This window comes from Ambystoma mexicanum, chromosome 9 (assembly GCF_040938575.1).
Source record: "Ambystoma mexicanum isolate Mex_15411 chromosome 9, UKY_AmexF1_1, whole genome shotgun sequence".
NCBI lineage: Eukaryota > Metazoa > Chordata > Amphibia > Caudata > Ambystomatidae > Ambystoma > Ambystoma mexicanum.
The window spans coordinates 304,992,151-305,006,600 of record NC_090931.1 but is presented as its reverse complement, the minus strand read 5'-3'; the positions used below and the strand labels follow the sequence as shown (position 1 = coordinate 305,006,600).

Genomic DNA, 14,450 nt, shown 5'->3' with positions numbered 1-14,450 from the left:
TAGCATCACAGACATGTAAATTCTAAATGCGTTGAGCCAATTGTGGATAGTGTGTTCCACCTTAGACCTTTCACTTTCCCTTTTTTCTTTCTCCTTCTCTGACAAGTCTTTCAAACCTTCCCCCAAAGGTATAATCCCCAAAAAGTCAAAGATGTCCACAATTTCTTTCCTCCATAGCCTCTCCTTGGTGACCCATGGAATGTGCCACACCAATGAGTTGACTGCCGCTCGCACTGGTGCAAACCTTCGCGTTGGTCTAACATACTGGGTTATCTGCCCCCAAGCTCCTCCAAACCCCAAGTTGGTTGGGACTACTGGTGAAGGCTGTGCCTGGTTCTACCCACTGACATTGAGAGCCCCGGGCCTCTGCCCCCACCAACCCTGCCTATTCTGTGTCTCAGCTGGAGTGGATACTTGGGACAGCTGACTGACCCCCCCCCTCCCAACTGGGCATGTACTAGGCAAACCGACCGACAAACCCCCCTCGCGGTATCACACCCCTTTGAGGTACCGGACCAATCCCCCCACAGGAGAAAAGGCATGATAAATTCCACTCCCAGACCCCCCTAAGCCTTGGGTCATCCCTTGCTGATATAGCACACCATTCCCATTTACCACATTTCCCAACATACTGTCATTAGCACATACATTTGGCACTTGCCCACTTTTCCCCATGCTTGCATGCACTCCATGAACATACCTTTGACCATCTCAAGGGATGTGGGTCCCTCTGCAGCTACATCCAGCGGTCTGGTTACAGGAGTGCTGGGTGTGCCCCCACGGTTCCCTGGAGCCTCAGCAGGTGTCTGAGCCGGTAAGGCTGCATCCTCCTGCGCCCTCCCTTTCCCTCTAGGTTTCTTGCTGGAGTTGGACTGCTCCTTGTTTGCCCTGGCCTTTGCAGTCATAGTCCTCTTTCACTTCTACGCCTGGACCTCTTCCTCTTCATGTTCCTCCTCTTCTTCTTCCCGAACCTCTATTTCCACCAGTGCCTCTTCACTGGCACTGTCCTGGAACATGAGTGGTGAGCCATTCACCTGACTGGGCCCGGGAATCTCCTGTCCTGTTTGGACCTCCATTGTGGTCATCCAGTCGGGCCCATGGGTTGCTGCAGCCAATCTTGCCATCTCCAGATCCATTTTTTAGTAGCCTGTTGCTGGGTTGCTGTTCTTGATGAACAAAAGTTTAGAGGCTCCTGCTGGTGCTTCCCAGCTGCCTGGCCTCCTCTGGTGTTGTGGCTTGCACTCAGCACCTTCCTTGTGTCTCCTTCCCGGGCTGATTTCTTGCACCTCCTTGGTGTTTAATGTACATACGACTTGCCCCGTGCTTTCACCCAGGCCACCCAGGTGCCAAATGTCTGCCCGAGCTTGGGGAGCGGTGCGTTGCTGGGGCGGTACACCACTAACTTTGGGCGATTGCCAGAGTGTGCAGGCAGTTGCACAGCTGTCCCCCAACGTTTTTCACCTAGGCAGCCCGGTTCACGTGACCTGTTCACGCCGCCTCCCTTCACCCTCCGCCGGCCTGTGTAAGTTGTCTAGATAAGGGCCACGGCTTTCACAGCCCCTCGCAGCTCCTTACCTACTGGCAGGTACCTCTTTTGTCCTCGGCCACGCTTCCGCTCCTTCCGGCTAACCGCGACGTCTCTTCCTCCTGGAGCAGCGTCCTGGACCGTCCCAGGTCCCCTGCTGGCGCTGTTTGCGCTGGGTTCCTGGCCCTGGGCTCCTGCCCTGACTATGTCAGCTCTGGCTGCAACGCTTGTCAACCTCGACACGGCAAGCTTGTGCACCCGGGCTCCAGCCCCTCCTCGGCAGTTCTGGATACGCTTGCTACGACACGGCCATCTCCTGTTTGGCTCCGGCCCCACCTCCACTGTTCTGACACCGATGATTAGGAGCACGGTAGGCAGCACCGAGTCCTCCCGTCGGCTCTTCCTCTTAGCTGGGCGATACCTCTTCCTCAAGATGAAATCCTGCAACAAAAACGAAATCCTTCTCCTCTCCGGCGGCGGGGGAGGGGCGTCCTACTGCAGGTGCTGGATGGGGCGGCGGAATACTAAATTAGGATCTGTGCCTCCTGTCTGCTATACAAATGAATGAAACTGGGGCGTGAAGTAAATGGAAGGGGTAAATCATTTACGTTACACCCCAGAACAACATGAGATCCATTATGTCCAAACTGCGTTTGCAACTTGATTTTTTTATAAACAAAAACGTAAGCCGCTATAATCGTAATGATGCAAATGATCCTTCCTCTTGGTGACTAACCTTAACGCTTTATCAAATTATGTGTATAAAAGTATTCTTAATTATATATTGGAACAGCACAGGGAGCGCCCCCCACACAAACCAAACCCTGCCAGGCGTAGCCCTTTTGCCCACCCTGATGAAATTGGGAGGTTTGGCGAGTGCCACACTCGGACAGATTTCTGAACTTCTGTTAACCTTCATACAACCGACTAACAAAAAACTCAGCATTTCTGCAGTTATCTCACTCAAAAATCTCACACAACCATCTCTCGCACAACAACCTGCACGCACTTCACAACACCGCAACAACACATAAGCAACACCAACAGCACACAAGGACTGACATCGATCCAATACTTGCACCAAATCTCAGTATCTGGTGTAAGTTGAAGCTGCCAACAGAAAACCACTCCTCTCACTATCCTACTCCCGCTTCCCCAACTAACCCAACCCATCTTCTCATTTGCAGATCCGCCAGAGCGCCTGGGGACCCAAATACCTGTAACATTTAACACCAACAAAAATAATATTTTTAGAAACATTTCTAAGCAAAAATCATAAGCGTACAAAGAGAATTCCTCTGGCCATTCAGGTTGAAGAAATCGCCTAAGGCAGTGCCTGGTCTCTAATCGTCCCATCACATTACAGCGTGTTTCCAGGAAAATATGCGTTTTTTTTATTTTCTAATTGACAGAAAAAGGGTGCGGGTGGCCGATACACAACAGAAAATAAAAGCACGTCTAGCTTTTAATATTTAATCTGGAGCCCAGAGGTTGGGCTTGCTGGGAGCGAAGGGTGGCTTTTGTAGTGCAGAAAAGAAAGCTGTGGAAGGGGAGGGGAGAAAAAAAATAAGAGATTGGAGAGGGAGCGCGAGCAAATCACAGTTTTAACAAGGCTGGCCTGAGCACAGGAGAGAAAGGTGCGGTTGCTGCCAGCTCTCACTGAGGCGGGAGGGAGTGATTCTCTCCGGCGATTTGGAAGGATTTTTCTTCCCGTATTCCTTGCACTTTACCGGAGCCTCTCTAACCCATCATGGATCGCTGGAAGAACAGGGTGGCACTGGTCACAGGGGCGTCAGTCGGCATTGGGGCTGCGGTGGCCCGGATCCTCGTCCAACACGGCATGAAGGTTGTGGGCTGTGCCAGGAGCGTGGACAAAATAGAGGTAATTGTGATGTTCTCCATGCTGTTCACTGTACACCTGTTCTATTTAGGGTTTCCTCTTCATTCATTCTAATAACTCGAAGGCATGGGCGAACATTGGTTTGCCAAAGTAAAACCCTGCGCGGCTTCACTAGCGGTTGACACGGATTTTCACATGGTTTATACGTTTTTTTTCTTTCACGAGTTATATGCATCTTTTTTTTTTCCTGTCGGGATTGATTCAAGTTATTTTTCTTTGGATCCGCACACAGGTTTATGCATAGGGTTGTCACGTGATGTATTTTCCTGAAAAGGGTTTTCACTCAAAGCCGCTTCGCTATCAGCGTTGTAAGGATTTTCCCGTCGGGTCGCGCGCAAAAAGAGAGCCAACCCTCCCCTCTCCAAGAAAGAGGAACGCACTACGTTGAACTCTGTTGTATATTTTGTTAAAGGGCCGCAGCACTAGTGTTTTTTTTTAGTGCCTAACATCGAAGGGGGGTTAGTTCGTTTCTGTGGCACTCCGACAGCTGCGTGAGTGGGTCCTCGTGCTAAGAGCGGGGGCGTGGCGTGCTTTTACGGTGGGCGCCCCCTGTTGGACTTGCGCCGATGGTTTCTGCCGCCTTAACACTTGACTTTTTTTTTATGACCCTATTTCAGCCTGTCACCTGAAGAACTTGGCGTACAAGGTGTGAGATATGGAAACACAATGATTCGTTTTTTTGCCCGTTAAATAGGGTTTGGTGAGGGGCATTTTAGGTTAAGTAAACAATGTATATGTATTTTTTAAATGGTAAATTCGGCACTGCGACATAAACACGAGTTTTCCAGTTCCACACCCTTCAGTTAAAAAGTGAAGCTGGCGTTTGTGTCCAACTTGCACTTGAGCACATTCAGAGTACTCGTAGCTAGTTGATGTACATAGGTGTTCATGTCCCTCAAAAATTCTCCTGAGGGTTTTGCAACTTGCCAAGACTTAACACATCACTACAAAAAACAAAATCGTGTGGCAAGGTTTGCCGGTTTGTAACTGCCGCTGCGCCTTAGCCCCCTGTGATGTGCGTCCAGCAGACCTCGCTGGACGTCTGGAGTGAATAACGCCGTTGGCGCACAGTGTTAGGTGTCCGGAAGTCACTGACTGAGATTCCTGGGCTTTCCCCCGTATTTATTCCCCTTTAGGTACATGCTGCATAGCGCTGTTTGTAACCTTCGCTGCCACTCTGCCGCGGCCTTCGCTGGACACAGGGAGTGAATCATGGCAGCGCACAAAGGTGTCCAGAAGTCCCTGAGTGAGCTTCTGAAGCCTTTGCCCGCATTTATTCCCTTTTGGGTTCATGAGTCAATGGCGCTGTCCGTCATAACGCTCTCTTAATCACCTGACAACATTACATCCCCAAATTGGATGAAAGGAAAGGCCCACAATTGAGGAATGGAAAAACCCACAAGCGCAACCCCACAGGTAACTAAACGTCCTTGCTGCATCATGGTCACTCACTGTTCTTCAACTGTTGGAAGTTTAGCAGCACAACCCTCAGATCATGGTGGAAGACTGCGTCTTGCTTCGGAGAGAGTTCCAATAATGACTCTCCCGACGCATGGTTGCTGTCGCCTCAGGAGGTCCTTGCTCGATGTTGAACGCCGTGCCGGAAAGCTATCCCTGGGTCGCCGGAGGGTGTTGCTCCCGTCCCTTGCTGCAGCTCCTTCTCTGCCAGGGCGTCTTTGCTGGTCTCGGGGGCCTCATCTTGTGTCTCCTTCCACATTTTCTGTGGGACTTTCCTAAGGTGAGAGGAGTTCCGGGTCACTGTCTCCCTCCCTCATGATGCGGTCACCATGCCATGTTCTTATCCCGCGATTGTGGTTGCAGTTCCTACCACAAGGGCAGTTTTCTTGGCAGTGTTCTGTTCTTGACCAGGGCCATGTCCCCCACTTGGAGTTTGCTTGAGGTAGCATGTTGTGTCGGACTTTCCTGTTCATTGTGGGCTTGCAGGGCCTGTTCCACCCACTCGTTCATGGTTGGAGGTTTCAAGGTCTGGTGATGGGGAAGTCCCGCCTGGATGGAGACCCCAAACATGAGGGCAGCAGGGCTCACTTGCGTTTACCAGTGGAGAGCCTGGCGGTACGAACGGTGGAACTGGTACACCTCGGGTAGCCATGGTCTTTGCTGGCCCTTAGCGATCCTGACACCTTGTTGATTGACGCCATGAACCTCTTGGTGTCCCCATTGGCCTGCAGCAGTACAGTGTTATTCGCTGGTGGCTGATGTTCAAGTTGTCAAAGAAGGTCTGCAGTTCTTGTCTCTTAAAAAAATGTCCCATTGTCACTTTTGATCTTGTTTGGGACTGTGCACCGCAAACATTTCTTTAAGCGGCGTGATCACTGATGCAGCATCTGTGGGTCGCACTGATTCCACCTCCGGGTACCTGGTAAACTCGTAGACGGCCACCAAGAGATATGCTTCGTTGGCTATTGTACAAATATCGATGCTGGTGGCGTCCCACCATTGCTGACTGCGGGGTGGGCTAGCGATGGGTTCAGGCAGATCCAGGCGTTGGGAGGCTTGGCACACTACACATGTTCCCACCAGGACTATCACTTTCCGTTGAATGTGGGGCATACAGATGCAGGATTTCAGGAATACCTGTGTTTTGACCACTACTTGATGTCCCTCATGGGCTAGATGTAGTGCTCGTTCTTCTAGGCTCCTTGGGATCACGATCCTGTGTCCTATCAGCACTCGGCCCTCCGGGGGAGATGGACAGTATGTGGCGGATGCCAAACAGGCTCTGCAGTATCTCTTGCTCTGGCATTGTGCGTTCAAATACTGATGTCAAGACTGTTTGCCATTCACCAGTTAAGATGGCCTCCTTAGCGATTTGCAAGCATGAGTCTTTTACCGTTTCATCTAGGATGTCTTGCAGTTTCATGTTTTTGGTCGTGCACACGTGATTATGTGACAGATGTTTTTGTCGGTTTCCTGTGCTGCCTCACACTCCCTCTGTGTTGCCGGTCTGGGGTGCCATGACAGGAAGTCAGCAGGGTTATCAGCTCCTGTTCCGTATAGGACTTCTATGTTGAACGCTACAGCTGTGACATCCATCCCTCAATCCGTTTTAGGGGGTGCGTAGCTGACCCCTTGAAGATTGGTATGAGCGGTTTATGGTCCGTGAACACTTTGATCAGGCGTCCTATTATATTAATATGAAAGTGTCAGCACCCCCACAAGATAGTCAGCCAGTGGCTCCTTTTTAATATGGGCCTAGTTGTGTTCCCTTGGGGCCAGTGCCCTGCTGGCGGATGCAATGGGATGGACTGTCCCGTCAGGATCGTCTGGGTTAAAACTGCACCTAGTTCCACCAGACTCGTGTCCACGAGCAGCTTAGTGTACTTGGAGGGGTCAAAAATGCCATGGGGTTGTTAGCAGGGAGTCCTTTATGTGCCGGAAGGCTGTCTCTTGTTGCTCACCCCACTCCCAGGCAGTGTTTGCCTTAGTTCCCTCAGTGGGGCTGCTGTTGGGGCTAGGTCGGGGATGAAACTCCTGCAATAGGTGGCCATCCCAAGAAAACTGCATGCTTCTGTTGCATTGGCAGGTGCCTTGGCATTTTTGGTGTCTGCAACCTTGGCTGGGTTCAGAGATACTCCTTTCAATTAAACATTTACCCAAAGAAGCAAGTTCCTTTTTACCAAATTTGCGTTTTTCAGCGTGTAGGGTGAGCCCTGAGTCTTCCAAGCGTCGTAGAGTTGCTGCTAGTCGGGTGTTCTGTTCACTTTCAGTCTTTACGTAGACTAGGATGTCATCAGTGACATTTGTTATGCCAGGTAGATCCTGGAGCCCCTTTCTGATTTCATGTTGAAACACTTCAGCGGTGGAGGACCTTCCGAAGTTGAGCCACTAATGCCTTTGCAGGCCTAAGTGTGAAGAAAATGTTGTGATATATCTCAATTATATATGTAAGGTAGTGAAAATTCATCAACAGCTATGTCAAACTCTGTTATTAAAAGTATATACATGTATTCACAATATAATAAAACGACATATAAATGATTCAATAAATTCTTTTTAGAACAACATTAGAGCAAATATTACAGTGCATACAATGTAAAAACTATTATATAAAAAACAATAGTCTTAGTGACAACAATGATTTCCTTTTATTAAGAGGTTGCTGGGTATCAAAATTACTCACTTTTGTATGTGTCTGCCTCTCTGTTTATTGTAAACTTAATCTGAGGTGGACGAAACTTCAGAATTTACCATATAGATATCTAGATGTGGTATTACTTGATCAATCGGCTCAACATGTTTCTGTCCTCTATTTTCATTGGACACATTAATCAGGAGGTGTCACTTTTGTTTCGAATGTTAATATATAGCACTGGATCTTCGTCAAAGAAGTAAGTTTCTTGTATTGTTTGAAATAACTGCTGTAGCGTGTGGATAGGGTCCAAATGGCGGCGTTTTGAATAAATCAGGAGGTCATGTCCCTCTTAGGGTTATGAGAAGATCTTCTCCAGAAAATCTGTCATTCTAATCCTGTATAGATTGTGTCTTCATATCATTTTTGACGGATCGTGGTGTGGCGCTTTAGTGAGCACGATCTCTTGGGTCTTAGAGGTTCAAGTTGCGCGTATAGACCTTCACTTTTCACTGTGTATTGAAATTTCTTCTTTTGAATGTATCACAGATCCGAATGATCCAATCTTGTTTTTTGCCCAGCTTCCTAGCGATTTCTTGGCTTCTTAAATTGATGTTGGACTTTCAGTTAGTGATGGACTGTTTTTATCCTCAATACTTTTGCATGCTTAATCTTGTGGTACCCAGATCGCAGATCTAGCTTGCTAATGATTGTCACTCCTGTTAGGTCCACCATGAATTTGTCTATGGCGGGGGTAATGTTGGTTCCCTGCCAATCGGCACATTAGGTAGTCGCAAATCGATGTATATGCGGACTGTGTGAGGCTGTTTAGGTTTCGCGGTTACTACCATGGGCGATACTCACGGCATGGAACCCATAGTTTTATCTATAATGTGGAGATCCTCCAATTTCTTTAGTTCGGTCTCCATGGCTGCTCTCATGTGTAGCAAGAATCTCCTGTGCCTCACCGCCCTAGGTTCCACTGTTGGGTCAATGTGTAGTTTGACGGTGCGGTTCTTGAGGCACCAAACAGTGCAAACGTTTTGAGTGTTTCTCCATCAGATATTCCACCTCCTGGTTGTGTACGCTAAACACAAAATGAATCGGCTTTAGGCGTTCCGCAGCTAAGGAGCGTTCCAATTCCTGCATATACTAGGTAGATTTGGGTGTTGCACATCTCTCCGTTGTACACCAGCTCCGATTTGAATGAGCCTTTCACTGGTAACAGCTTTTCCACCCACATGCATACAGTTGTACTGATTGGTGCTTCAGCGACGAGCGGGGCGGGAGGACAGTCTTGCATCACATTCACAGTGTTGATCATCATTTTTGTTTGGACGCCATCTGCTAAGATCATGCACATTGGCTATGGGTGCTTCCCGGACATTCTTTTCCCAATTCGTGGCTTGACGACTGATACTAAGTCTACCCTCTCTCGTCATGTCTTCCATCAACATGACGCCTGTTTAGTGGAGGAGCCATCTGCGGATTGCACGTCGTTGCTGTCACTGTCGTCCGGTCCGCCCTCTGCCGCTAAGGCCCAAGCTCACTCTTTGTTCCGTCTTTGATACGACTTGGTGGGGTACATGTTGGGGTGTGTGTTGCTGTTCCTGTTGTCTCTACAATTGTCATTGTTTCTGTTTTCTGGGTGTCCCGTGGACTTGTGCTTGGGATATCTTTATGCTGCTGAGATGAGGCAGACAGGTGCATAATGGTTCAGTTTACCACACTTTTAACAGGCGACCCCTAATGCTGGACATTGTTCCTCCCTGTCGGAGTTGGCTCCACACCATTTGCAGGATTCTTGCCATTTTGGTGTCGGGGGTGTTTTCTCCCAACACATGTTCCAGGTGTTTACTGCTTCAACAGTGCTTTCGGGTTTCTTTGACTCTAGCAGCAGCCGGCTCATGACTGTTTCCATCGATACGACCTGCGCGTCAGTCCGTTCTCTCTGGCGTCCCACAGTTGGTATGCGCTCTAGTGCCAGTTTCCTCTCTGATAGTATCGTCCTGTGTAGCATCCGCGATGAGAGCCCATGGATCACCTGTTGGCGTACTGCAAATTCCTCATCAGGAAAATCTCATTCTATGGCTGTTTCTCTTAGTCGGGTCTGAAAATGTCAATTTTCTCATCACGTCGCTGGTGTTCCTGACTCATTTGGAAGCGTCCGACATCGGCATTTAGTTGCGGTTTGAATTTGTAGGTCAGCACACTTTTGGCCGTGTCGTCCTTTTTTACCCCTGTTGGCTAGGGTGTTGAATAGTCTGAGTGCCGGTGTCCCTTGGTTGAGCATCTGGAGGGTTCTTTTGTCTTCCAGGATTGACTTTCTGTGACTTGATGTGCTGCTCGAACAGCTGCAGCCATAATTCCCACCGAGTGCACCTTCTGGTCCATAAGGTTCAACGGCTTCATGAAGGTCCCTTGGGACGAGTCTAGCCATGTGTTGCTCTCCTGGGCTGGTCCTTGGGCGTCTGTCCTTGCTTGTGATGCTATGGGGTCATCGAGATGAAGTGCGGCTGGAGCAAGAGGAAAATGGATTGCTGGACCATGAGTTCAATGTATTTCTATAATGTTGTCTACACTACGTTTGCATACTTTTCCTCCGGGACACAGACTCAATTGTAACACAATTATTGTACTCTTGCAAATACGACATGAGCTGCTGCAAGACATAACTTAAGGGGTTGATAGGGTCCGGGTAGACTTTATCGACCAGCCCACCCCACCTTGTCACCAGCCACTCCCCTTCTCATAATACACACATCTTTTCTGTTCTTGCACCCCCGTATCCAACCCAACTCTAACAGGCTATGCACCCATCCAATATCGCGACAATTGACCCATGGGCAACACCACCATCACTGCTATGGAATAAGATCACTTATATACCTATTCAGGGACCATCCTCACTTACTGTGGTAGGAGGAATTGTTCCACTGTAACAATGTGCCACTCATCTTAAAGCAGGCAAGCTTACATATGAGCCACAGTAATTAAAAACATGCAGGTCATCCAGTTTACAGTGTTGACTATGACGCGCAAGCCAATTTGGCCATTAAATACAATAACCCACTCAGTGAACAATTCAGATTATTCCCCCCAAATACATTGCGCGCAATGTTGTTTACGAAAAGACACCCAGTATTCGTTCAATGCACCTTATCACAACATGTTTCCGTTCTACTTGCCTCTTTACTGAGGGCAACACCAGACGCCTTTCTAAACTGCCTCCCAACTGCAAGGTGCTCAGTCAGGCGCCGCGGGTCAATCAATCGTGTGGGCCTCTCACATGCTCCTTTTTTTTTTTTTTTTTTTTTTAAGGGACCAATCAACATGCGGCTTACTCGGGCACTGTATGCCAATCGGAGCCTTGCTTATCTATAATCGTGTAACCCGAGATGGCGGCCGGGATCGAAAGATCACCGGACCGCACATCCCACAACCGGGGCCTATCAGGTAAACCCCATCACCAACGTGGGCCAACTTGCATAGCATTCCACCCCCCCATGGGGCCACCCCTCCAACCCACATCCCTGCAAGTAACACACCCTCCGCCTACTAGCGCTCCACCTCCGGCATAATTTCACACACACTATTAGTTAGCGCTGCATCTCGCGTAACTAAGGGCCACTATCAATTCTCCTTTCTACGTAGCCTCCGCCACATGCACGGCACTATTCTCAGGCATGATTTTCCATGAACCGTTAAGACGACATCCGCCGAACTAGAACAGCACTGTAACTCTTAAGCTGACCACTGTAACTACAATATATTAACCGTAGCGTTCCAACTGAAACGCTGCATTACTTAGGGTCACAGGACCTCGCTCTGTTTAATCATTTTCCTAATGTAAGGTACACAGTGAATGAAGTTGCAGCACACTTGGCGAACCCTCCTATCAGACTACTGCGCACCATCGTATAGCTGTTAGACCACCACATGCCGGATTACTTAATTACGCAGGACCTCTCGGACACTACTCTCCGCACCAGTGTAAGAATCACCATGAATTAAGTTGCAGCAGACATTGCCAAGCATACAACTAAACCACTAGTCATCTCTTGACTATCGCGTTCGAGCATGAGTAGGGCCCATGTGATCAATGCCCAACCACCCCCATTATCACCATATGCCTCCAGTCGGGCAAGGTAGCCACTATCACAAGGTCAGAGCGCTGACGTAAGCCAGCATGCTCACGCCAAGTTTACAGCACTTGGAAACGTGCCCCTGTTAACCCTTCATCACACCGGTCCATCTTTAGGGGGGGTACCCACCCACTATGGACACATTTTTGCCCTCATAACCACTAGTATATGCCAACTAGGCATGGTTCTGTACACCAAATACCCCATCATGACCATATCCTTCTTTCCATCCTCTAGCTGCCCTCCAGCTCCCTTATACAGGGTCCATCAATCATATATAGACCATGGTAAGAACCTTATCATCTTAAGTACCTATCTCTGAAAACTCAATACAGAACCTTATCTAACCTTCCATTTTTCTTGCTCCTTGGTGCACCGCAACGCCCTTCTCTTATGGGGTGTTAAACAACTTGAAACTGTATATGTTCTCCACACAAACTGCTGTTGTTCACCCATCCTATGATGAGAATGATTTCATTCATTTCCATAGGCTCCCAAGTCTAGATCACCAGACTCCTACTGCTTTTAATAGGGCAACTGTGGACGAAGTCAAAATCCACAGACAGCGGGCAAAAGAATACCTTTACTCCAATGTCAGTATCATGGTGCTCATGCTGCTCTTTCTGACCAAGATCAAACCAAATTCCAAATTCCCTCTATCTGTATTCTTTTTTTGTTTGTTTTTGTAAACTGTTTTTATTGAAATTTTAAAGCATAAATAAAATTCAACAAAACAAACAGCCCAATCGATGCCGGCACCTCCCCCAAACCCCCCAAAGCCCCAACAACTTACTGAAGGCACAGTTGCAATCAATTCTATGGCAGGAGAAAGAAAGGCAGAAATAAAAGACACATCAGATTTAAGCCTCTTTAACTGAGCGAACATCAGACCGGTTTGGAATCGTCGCTAGCAGTTGACAGTAAATATACTACATACAGACCCCAAATGTCTTTCGGCATAGAGGTTGAGTGTGCCATAGCTCCTTACTCCTTCTCCAGTTCATGGCAATATAAGATATCAGATCTCCACTGGTCATACGTACTAGAGCGGCCCCTCCTCCACACAATCGCCCCTCTCATCTTGGCTAACAGTAGCAGCAAGCCCAGCAGCTGTCTGTCATGCTTAGGTAGTACCAGTGTGTACCCCAACAATGCTATCGTCGGAGTTAAGGCTACTTCCTCTCCCGCAGTGCCACCAATCATTTCGAACACTTGCACCCAGAAAGAGTGGGCTTGCGGGCAGGTCCAAACCAGTTGCAAAAAAGTAGTTGGTGAAACCCCACATCTCCAGCAGGAATCCAGTGTTTCAGGGAAGAACCGCTGTATATCCACTGCGGTCAGATAGAACTGATGCAGGAATTTGAACTGTATTAACTTATAGTTGCTGTTAATCGTCATTTTATGTGTCTGCATATCTCTTGTCATCTGAGATAGGGGCACTTAGGGTATCCTCCCATTTAACCCGAGACACCCCTGCCATCTTATCAATTACAGTACCCCCCCATCCCCCCTAATGTGTATTCTTAACTGAGGTTGGCCAGGACTCTTTAGGGAACACCTTTCTCTTAAAATGACGAAATTATCATGAAATGCCATGTACACTTTACTCTTCTCTATGAGCACAAAAAACAACAGCAAAATTACCTTTATCGGGTCTTGGCTAATTTGGTTCTCAGCCTGAGCTACATTTGATTTTGTTTTAGCAAGGACAACTTTTCTATACTGCTACTAAATTACTGAGCTTTAGGATTTGTACCTGAAGCTGCTTGAACATTCTTAAGGAAATTCCTGGAGACTCCAAAAAAGCCCTCAAGTAAGTTGTGGTTAATGAGAAAATGACTCCTTTGCAATTGGACATTCGAGCAAAAGATTAACCATTCTCTCATGTCTGGTTAAGGATTAGGATTTCCTATTAACGCGCGTAGAACATGTCCGGAATTGGGACCTACAGACAGGCACAAGGAGGCATGTTTTTATTTATCTACTAGCACACTTAACCCTGCTTTGTCGGCCCTAATAACTACATGCTTGTTTTCTAGAGGTTATCTTCACATTGGGTGTATTTGTCCACAAGTACAGTAACAAGAATGGGCCTCATTCCTGAGTTGGTGTGCATTCTGGTTGCACTTATATTCATCACGTTCTCAGTTATCGATTTCCATGTTCTTTGATTGTGTTTTCTAGTATTTCAGCGTCTTTTGCGGCTCCATGGAAAAGGGTATCCCCATTGGTAATTTTGATGTTCTGGGTAAGTGCCTGGAAAATGGCACGTTTGTCAATTGTTCTACTTTTAGGCTGTTGTGATAGTTGTGTCTGCATAATGCGTTCTGTGTATTCATTTACTTTGCGTGCTACACAAGAAGCATAACGTGGGCAAACTATTTTCCTCTGCATTAGGGATGTGTTCAAAACACAGTTAAATATGGATTCATTAATGTTGTTTTATGACAGTAAGTCAGGTCTTGAAGTGATCACCACCTGATTTTGGTGGTGAAATGTTTTTGACAAAAGATGCCAGATTAAATGAAAGCACACACTGTACAAAGTTGTTGTTGATTGTTTATCAATATTTTTTTTTCGGTTGTCTGCATAGTTAGTGTTTCTCTCTTTGTTTGCTAGACAGTTTATTTTGTATTTTGAAGAGACTGAAAAAAGAAACAGCCGGTACAGTACACTTCAGATGTAGGATGGCAGAATAAAAATTGAATTAGTCGATGACTCATTTGCTGCTATTATGCAAATCCGTACTCACATTCTCTCCCTTGATGATCAATGCTGGCTGCTTAGCAC

At 47.6% G+C, this 14,450-nt stretch overlaps 1 protein-coding gene across 1 annotated transcript in view; it reads left to right on the top strand.

The window, feature by feature from the left end:
- Positions 1-3,120: 3,120 nt before the first annotated feature.
- The window catches only part of DHRS11 (dehydrogenase/reductase 11), a 568,551-nt gene continuing 557,221 nt past the window's right edge, over positions 3,121-14,450 (top strand). Inside the window, exon 1 of the mRNA XM_069614696.1 lies at positions 3,121-3,407. Within this exon, the coding sequence (XP_069470797.1) occupies positions 3,276-3,407 (132 nt within the window). The 5' untranslated portion in view covers positions 3,121-3,275. The remainder of the gene's footprint in view (positions 3,408-14,450) is intronic.